General features: G+C 42.7%; 1 protein-coding gene across 1 annotated transcript in view; it reads right to left on the bottom strand.

The window, feature by feature from the left end:
- Positions 1 to 2311: 2311 nt before the first annotated feature.
- The window catches only part of LOC311246535 (hatching enzyme 1.2-like), a gene marked incomplete at its 5' end in the record, with an annotated part of 39409 nt that continues 32295 nt past the window's right edge, over positions 2312 to 9425 (bottom strand). Inside the window, 5 exons of the mRNA XM_084336685.1 lie at positions 2312 to 2709; positions 3594 to 3748; positions 4309 to 4390; positions 8115 to 8293; positions 9366 to 9425. The exon at positions 9366 to 9425 is cut by the window's right edge and continues 58 nt beyond it. Coding sequence (XP_084192811.1) covers positions 2654 to 2709; positions 3594 to 3748; positions 4309 to 4390; positions 8115 to 8293; positions 9366 to 9425 — 532 coding nt within the window. The 3' untranslated portion in view covers positions 2312 to 2653. The remainder of the gene's footprint in view (positions 2710 to 3593; positions 3749 to 4308; positions 4391 to 8114; positions 8294 to 9365) is intronic.

Here is a 9425-nt window from a genome sequence, read left to right as displayed (position 1 = left end):
AGGCTACCACTAACATGAGTTAGCCCTGTGTAGCGCTGTAATGTAGACTCTATAGCTCCTACAGGCTACCACTAACAACATGAGTTAGCCCTGGCTAGCACTGTCATGTAGACTCTATAGCTCCTACAGGCTACCACTAACATGAGTTAGCCCTGTGTAGCGCTGTAATGTAGACTCTATAGCTCCTACAGGCTACCACTAACATGAGTTAGCCCTGTGTAGCGCTGTAATGTAGACTATATAGCTCCTACAGGCTACCACTAACAACATGAGTTAGCCCTGTGTAGCGCTGTAATGTAGACTATATAGCTCCTACAGGCTACCACTAACATGAGTTAGCCCTGTGTAGCGCTGTAATGTAGACTATATAGCTCCTACAGGCTACCACTAACATGAGTTAGCCCTGTGTAGCGCTGTAATGTAGACTATATAGCTCCTACAGGCTACCACTAACATGAGTTAGCCCTGTGTAGCGCTGTAATGTAGACTATATAGCTCCTACAGGCTACCACTAACAACATGAGTTAGCGCTGGCTAGCACTGTCATGTAGACTCTATAGCTCCTACAGGCTACCACTAACATCATGAGTTAGCCCTGTGTAGCGCTGTAATGTAGACTATAGCTCCTACAGGCTACCACTAACAACATGAGTTAGCCCTGTGTAGCGCTGTAATGTAGACTATATAGCTCCTACAGGCTACCACTAACAACATGAGTTAGCGCTGGCTAGCACCGTCATGTAGACTCTATAGCTCCTACAGGCTACCACTAACAACATGAGTTAGCCCTGGCTCACCCTGCCCCACAGTCAGAGAGATACCCCCCCACCCTGCCCCCAGCCCCACAGCCTGAGATACCCCCCCCCCTCCACCCTGCCCCCCAGCCCCACAGCCTGAGAGGTACCCCTCCAGCACCCACATTTACAATACAATACTTTTTTTATACTTTAGAATAAAATGCTCATTCGGATTTCGGGCTGAATACAGTACAAGGATTTTAATATCTTACACTTTGATGTAATGTATATTATTATGATGGTGTTTTGGGAATAAACAGTTGACAATGGATTTGAAGTGTTGGGTGTGTTATTTGGCGAATGGTGGATGCAGTGGCGTAACTTTGTTCCTAGCGGTGGAGGGGACATATTAGGGGGCGTGGTCAGTGACGTTGCAGGGGGGGGGGGGGGGGGGTAGGGGGGCGTGCAATACGCATTTTCCCAGGCGGTGGCGCCTCTTGTAAGAGGTGGTCATCGTGGAGCCAGGGCTTGTCCAGCTGCACGTCCGCTAATTTAATATAATGATACTAGTGAAATTTTTTTAACTCTGTCAAAATAAACAAACTGCGTAGGCATAATAAACTGTAAGCGACATATACATGTTTGCACTGTCTTTTTTCTATTATAAAGTGCCTCTCGAGACTCGGGTGCATAACACATAACAGATCAGTAATTTGATTGTAATGCAGGTGCTCGCATTATAAATCGAATGTATTATTATTATTATTATTATAACACATGAACAGATCAGTAGGGTGGGCATTTGATTTGCAATGAGTTTGTATCTTGTTTGCAAATCTTGCAAATGATTATGTCTTGCTGATGGACTCTGTAAACGCGCATTTGTCATGTCTTATGAACCACGATTATTTTCAAGAGAAACAAACAGGAAACACACCTCGGCTCGGCTGACGACCCGAGCTATTATTATGCAAAGACGAGTACTGTAGCGAGTGGGTACTTGGCCCGTGCAGGGCAAGAATGCGACCCCCATCTACTGCTCTTTGCATAATAATAGGACAGGTAGTCAGAGACTCAGCTCAGAGACAATCAGCAATTTTCTGTGTGTGGTCCTAGTGCTGGCCGTGCGGTCGCCGCGGTCGTCCGTTTATTATCCATGTATTTGGACGGTAAAGCGTGGGGGGTACAATAACTGCATTCTGAAAACATGCCGGGGACACTTTCCGATGTCCCCGGCCTAATTTACACCCCTGGGTGGATGATAATCCTATTCATATGTCTGGGTGTGTTTTTGGCAAGAAGAATGAAACATGAAGTATAGGGAATTTGGTTTATTTTTATTAGTATGGGTTTCATAAACCGTTAAAGGTACAAGCCAACATTATGGCAAATCTCTTACCATCTCTTACCATCTTCTCCAAAGTCAGACAAGTAGATAGATACCAGTTTCCTCTCTGTGTGTTCAGTAGAAGGCTATCAGGCTGCATGTTAGCCTAGCTTAGCTCAATGAATAGAAGTGGATATGTAGCGGCTAGCCTAGCTAAAACTCCGGGAGAGGTGTTAGTTGGTCAACACTTAGGCTAGCTGCTACGTATCCGCTTCCATTCTTTATGCTAAGCTAGGCTAATAGCGTAGCATTGAGAGGAAGCTGGTGTCTATCTTCTTGTCTCAGTCTGGAGAAGATGGTAAGAGGAAGCTGGTGTCTATCTTCTTGTCTCAGTCTGGAGAAGATGGTAAGAGGAAGCTGGTGTCTATCTTCTTGTCTCAGTCTGGAGAAGATGGTAAGAGGAAGCTGGTGTCTATCTTCTTGTCTCAGTCTGGAGAAGATGGTAAGAGGAAGCTGGTGTCTATCTTCTTGTCTCAGTCTGGAGAAGATGGTAAGCACATTTCTATAATGTTGGCATCTTCCTTTGAAATTATGGATGGAATAGCGATGAGATCCACTTCGGAATGTTGTCTTCCTCCTCGATATCTGGAAAAAAAGAAGGATCTGTTAAGACATAACACACAACACTGCAATCTTCCTAACATTCTACAAATGCAGATGGCACAGAAATGCATAAACAAATGTATTACAGTATTACATTACAAAATATTGCCATCTAATGTCTTTTTCAACCGTTTAACATTTTAGAATGTTGATGAATGAACATATTTAATTATTATATTATAGTGATATTGCAGCCACAGTATTTGTCAGTATCTATCCTGTATACTGTAGTAACCAATTCAGCCTGTATTCTTCTTCAGAGAGTTCTAAAATAGAACTGAATAGGGTCATCTGGTGGCAAGATCCTTCCTTGCACCTATTTTCGACAGGGCAGTTCTATATCCCATCGCCCGGAAGGACATTTCCATAGGAACTGGCACTTTATGACCCAGCTGCAAAGCCGTAACTCATCATAATCTTCACCTAAAAAGTTGTTTTTTAAACCTGCCCCCTTCACCTTAACCATAATCATAACCACGACCACCGCCTAGGGCACCCAAGTGGCGACCCATGTAACGCCAAGCGGCCGACCCGGGTTCGATTCCCGGACCCGCTGTCCTTTGCCGAATGTCTTCCCCCGGCTCTGTCTCCCGTTCTTCCTCTCTGTCTCTCCCTCTACCGAACCGCCCGGTAGTACAAACAAATAAAAAATCTACCAAAAACATAATAATAAAAAAAGATTTACATCTACAAACATGCTTCTATGGGCTATGGGATCTAGACACTACCTTTTGACAGCTGAAAAAGTTGACCAACTTTTAAATGGCCATGCAATCTATTTTCCAACGGACCTATCTCAAACCCCGCCCTCTTTTCTTGACCCTCCAATCACGGCTGACCATGGGGTTTAAACAGTAAGACTTCACCTGCTGTGGACGGACGGCGGTAGTCGGTGCACTCGTACAACTGGTTGATCCGCAGGATGTCAATGTCAGACATGTGGTTCCTCTGGCCAATCGCCACGGAGGAGGCGGGGACTGGAGTGATGGTTTCCTTTCCAAACGTGGACGTGAAGGCGGTGCTAGAATGAACACACAGTACCGCCATTATTAACCCTTTCACTGCCACACGACAGCCAGTTAACCCTTTCACTGTGACAATACAGAAGGTTAGCCCTTTACTATCACACAACCGACGGCGACGCTCCATCATTAGCATCATTAGCTCCGCGGAGGAAGTCCTTCATTCCAACAGCCATCAGACTTTATAACTCTTCACGGATGCTAATGATGGAGCATCGCCGTCGGTTGTGTGATAGTAAAGGGCTAACCTTCTGTCGTGTGGCAGTGAAAGAGTTAACGCACAATGTGATAACTGTTTCAAGTTTTTGTTTTATCTGTCATATAAGGTACATGTGCATTACAGTGAAATGCTTGGTTCTGTACGAGCCTCCTAATAGTGTGCTTCATACAGTAAAGAAAGTAAAAAGAATAAACACCAAACACTATACAGAATATACAATATACAAAATGAGGTACCCCCCCCCCCCCCAATCCCCAGAACCCCTTAAAAATGCACATTTCAACAAACCGTTCTAGTGTTGTTGTTTTTTACATTAAATTTGCTTTAAAGTTGCTTTACCTTCTATAATGCATGATGGAGGAGTAGTCGTATGGTGTATTCAGGTTGTTGGTTCTCTGCTTGTAGAAGTTCATTTCCTTATCTGTAGAATGGAATACAAAATGTATTGTACTGTAAGTCAACATTATTTCAAAGTTATACTCAAAGAAATTAAGGCTTGTTTGAACAAGGAGGAGGGCGGCAGCGTTCTTGTTGTGTGAATCCAGTGTTTAGAAGCGGCTCTTCTTGTATAAAAGAGCTTTAATAAATTGGTTCATATTAGAACAAAAAATAAAAAAATAAAAACATGTTTCGGCCTCTCTATCGGCCTTCTTCAGGAACATGTTTTTATTATTGTTCTAATATGAACAAAGCAATTTATTAAAGCTTTTTTTTTTATATACATGAAGAGTGCCTGCAACTTCTTTTATTTGTTTTTATTACGGCTTGTTTTGGATTCTTTTGATCAGCCAATGCACTTCCTCTTCTATACAGTCAATTCAAATAATAATAATAATAATAATAATAATAATAATAATAATAATAATAATAATAATAATAATAATAATAATAATAATAATAATAATAATAATAATAATAATAATAATAATAATAATAATAATAATAATAATAATAATAATAATAATAATAATAATAATAATAATAATAATAATAATAATAATAATAATAATAATAATGGAACAAAGAAATATAAACAAAGCACAATACTAAAAAGGAGCACTCTTGCCTCGAGCTCATTGTTTGACGGCATTACAGATTCTACCTTTAAAACTGTTTTTTTGTTGTGGTTGTAATGCACATATTACTACTACTACTACTGCAAAAGAAGAGGGTATTTTTATAGCATTTTATTAAACACTGGACGAGCACCAACAATAGATTTATAGACTTGTTGATGTTTGGAGGGTGAGTTCACGGTCGCTGTCCCGTTCCCGACGCGATGACATCATCAGCGTCTCCAACCGTTCATTTTATTCACCATATTTATTGTAACGTATATTATAACTGATACAGACATTCATCTGCACCTTTGATTACACTGCCTATTCGCTCATGTGCGTATATTCAGAGTTATAATCATATTGTTTACATTGCCTATTTCTTTTTACTTTTCTACTGTACTATAATTGTTCTTGCCTGTATTTACGTATTTCTACTATTACCCTGTCCATACCTGTAGCCTCCCCTCCCCCCTCCTCCACGCTGCTTTGTTGCCTGAATTTCCCCAAGGGGATCAATAAAGGAGTATCTTATCTTATCTTATCTTATTGAGATACATCATTACGTATAACCATCATACTCAATACAAACACATGGGTTAAACGCAGGGGTGTAAAGTACTTGAGTAATTGTACTTTGTTACAATACTTAATAAGTACTGTTTTGGGGGATTTGTACTTTACTCGAGTATTATTAGGTTTGTATACTTGTACTTTTACTCAATTACATTTCAGAGAAAAAAACATACTTTTTACTCCTTACATTTAAAATGCAGACCTACAAAGTACAAAGTACAAATCTCACAGGTCCAACCATTTTAATTAGTATATTTGATAATAATGAACCCGCCCATACCCGTGCTGACTGGTCCTTGTGCAACACTAGAAAGCGGGGATCTTTGATTAAACACCTGCCATCAGAAGAACAGACAGTCAGAGTGACGAGCTACAGAAGACGCCACAAACGATAGTACGAGTGATGAAGAGGACGAAATGGAAACGGATTCCATTGACCCGGAATAAAAAAAAGTTTTAACTTTTACCTTTTAGTACTTAAAACGTAGACACTTTTTGACTTTTACTCAAGTGTGTTTTTAGCCGGATACTCTGACTTTTACTTTACGATTTTGAGACGGTACACATACTTTCACTTAAGTATAATTTCTGGGTACTTTTTAGACCCCTGGTTAAATGGTGACTTTATCATGTGTTGCAGACGACACTGTACTGTTGCCTTGTTGTGTTTTCAACGTGCTTCCTGTATGACGGACCGTGTGGTCCTGAGGACACTGTACTGTTGCCTTGTTGTGTTTTCAACATGCTTCCTGTATGACGGACCGTGTGGTCCTGACGACACTGTACTGTTGTTGCCTTGTTGTGTTTTCAACATGCTTCCTGTATGACGGACCGTGTGGTCCTGACGACACTGTACTGTTGCCTTGTTGTGTTTTCAACATGCTTCCTGTATGACGGACCGTGTGGTCCTGACGACACTGTACTGTTGCCTTGTTGTGTTTTCAACATGCTTCCTGTATGACGGACCGTGTGGTCCTGATGACACTGTACTGTTGCCTTGTTGTGTTTTCAACGTGCTTCCTGTATGACGGACCGTGTGGTCCTGACGACACTGTACTGTTGCCTTGTTGTGTTTTCAACATGCTTCCTGTATGACGGACCGTGTGGTCCTGACGACACTGTACTGTTGCCTTGTTGTGTTTTCAACATGCTTCCTGTATGACGGACCGTGTGGTCCTGACGACACTGTACTGTTGTCTTGTTGTGTTTTCAACGTGCTTCCTGTATGACGGACCGTGTGGTCCTGACGACACTGTACTGTTGTTGCCTTGTTGTGTTTTCAACGTGCTTCCTGTATGACGGACCGTGTGGTCCTGACGACACTGTACTGTTGTTGTCTTGTTGTGTTTTCAACGTGCTTCCTGTATGACGGACCGTGTGGTCCTGAGGACACTGTACTGTTGCCTTGTTGTGTTTTCAACGTGCTTCCTGTATGATGGACCGTGTGGTCCTGACGACACTGTACTGTTGCCTTGTTGTGTTTTCAACGTGCTTCCTGTATGACGGACCGTGTGGTCCTGACGACACTGTACTGTTGCCTTGTTGTGTTTTCAACGTGCTTCCTGTATGACGGACCGTGTGGTCCTGACGACACTGTACTGTTGTTGCCTTGTTGTGTTTTCAACGTGCTTCCTGTATGACGGACCGTGTGGTCCTGACGACACTGTACTGTTGTTGCCTTGTTGTGTTTTCAACATGCTTCCTGTATGACGGACCGTGTGGTCCTGACGACACTGTACTGTTGCCTTGTTGTGTTTTCAACATGCTTCCTGTATGACGGACCGTGTGGTCCTGACGACACTGTACTGTTGCCTTGTTGTGTTTTCAACATGCTTCCTGTATGACGGACCGTGTGGTCCTGACGACACTGTACTGTTGTTGCCTTGTTGTGTTTTCAACGTGCTTCCTGTATGACGGACCGTGTGCTCCTGACGACACTGTACTGTTGCCTTGTTGTGTTTTCAACGTGCTTCCTGTATGACGGACCGTGTGGTCCTGACGACACTGTACTGTTGCCTTGTTGTGTTTTCAACATGCTTCCTGTATGACGGACCGTGTGGTCCATATATATAACTACACACCCTCAAGACCCCTACGCTCTGCATCTTCTGGCCGCCTCAGACCTACTCCTATCCGAGCTCCGGGAGGGTCATCAAAGAGAAGCCGCCTATTCTCAGTCCTTGCCCCACAATGGTGGAATGAACTACCCTCCCCAGTTAGGACAGCCGAAACCCGTCCAATATTTCGCCGTCGACTAAAGACGCACTTCTTCACCCATTATCTGAAATAATGAAAAAAAAAAAATCTAACCCTAACTAACCTTACTGTCATGCACTTGTCCTAATAAACTAACCTACACTGTAGCACGCAACACTTTGATGAACATTGTTACTCAGCTGATAGAGTTGTGCCCTTCCTGATGACTTGTCGTACAGAACTTGTAAGTCGCTTTGGATAAAAGCGTCAGCTAAATGACTAAATGTAAATGTAAATGTAAATGATATAGCTCACCAGCAGGGACGTAGTCCCAGTTGATCTTGACGTGCTGGTCCCTGTCGCTCCTGGTGTGCTCGTGGAAGAAGCCCAGGGCGTGGAGAAGCTCATGCTGGATGACTCCTTTGTAAACACAGCCATCCACAGACAGAGATACCGTCTGCGGCCCTCCTTGCTTCCCCATACCGGACCAACACCTGGCATGGCAGAGACAACACAGGGAAACACTCAGATGACTCATATATTTCTGTGATCTAAAGCATAGCTTTCACTTGACTGAATCGTTCACAGTAAACTAAAGTCTTAAATTCCAAAGCGAACAAGGACATACAGTGTCAACTAGGGTTGGGTACCGCTCACATTTTAACTGCCTGTGAATCGATACCGGTACCCAACGGTACCTTTTTCGGTTCTTCAGTCTAAAACATGTTATCATTATTTTTTATTTAGAACAATTTGTTACTATATATATACTATTGCAGCGAGCGTTGTCTGCATCTAGCTTTGTAAAGTGTAACCATTCAACTTGTTGTTGAATCAAGTCAGATCCTAGGTCAGCGTGTATTGTGAACGTTGACGTGAACGTGCGGCACACTTCATGAAGTATTGTCACATATGGATCGAACTGGTCCTATACATGAAGTGTCACGAATGGCTAAATGGCTGCATTTATATAGCAGCTTTTATCCAAAGCGCCTTACAATTTGTTCCTCACATTTGACCCATTTACTCACACTTCCACACACCAACGGCGGAGGCGACCATGCACGGTGCCGACCTGCTCATCGCGAGCAGTTAGGGGTTAAGTGTCTTGCTCATGGACACTTTGACACGCTGCCCGGGAGGAGCGGGAATCAGAAACCGGATTACCAGACGATTCTGACATTTCTATGTGTTTTAGTCGTGAGTCATGTGTTTGAACAACCTCAGTTTCTTGTGATTCTACTGTATAGAGAGGCTCAATGAACTTCCAAACCCATCAGTCACTTTAACGGATAAGACTGATTAAAGGCGGAACTACGCTCATTTTCTAAATGTATTCACGTTATTCCTGTGATCTAAGACAGTCCAAAAATATTTTGAAAATGAAAATCTCTTCCAAATCCAAAAACAGGAGTAGCTAAAGAAATAGTTAGATAGCTCATGTGCACAACAATGGATGTGGCTCTCCTATACGCCATGGAAAGAACATGTTAGAATTCTTCATTTGGTTTCATTAAGAGAGCTGTTTTAAATAGTAGTGTCTCTGGGATCTGAAGGTGGACTCACCCCGTCTTGCTCAGGATGTTGAGGTAGTCCGGCTGGTCGCTACGAGGAACGAATCGAATG

The sequence above is a fragment of the Notolepis coatsorum genome (genome assembly GCF_963971535.1).
Source record: "Notolepis coatsorum genome assembly, chromosome: 19".
NCBI lineage: Eukaryota > Metazoa > Chordata > Actinopteri > Aulopiformes > Paralepididae > Notolepis > Notolepis coatsorum.
Note: the sequence above shows the minus strand (reverse complement) of the source record. Positions and strands in the feature narration are given on the sequence as shown.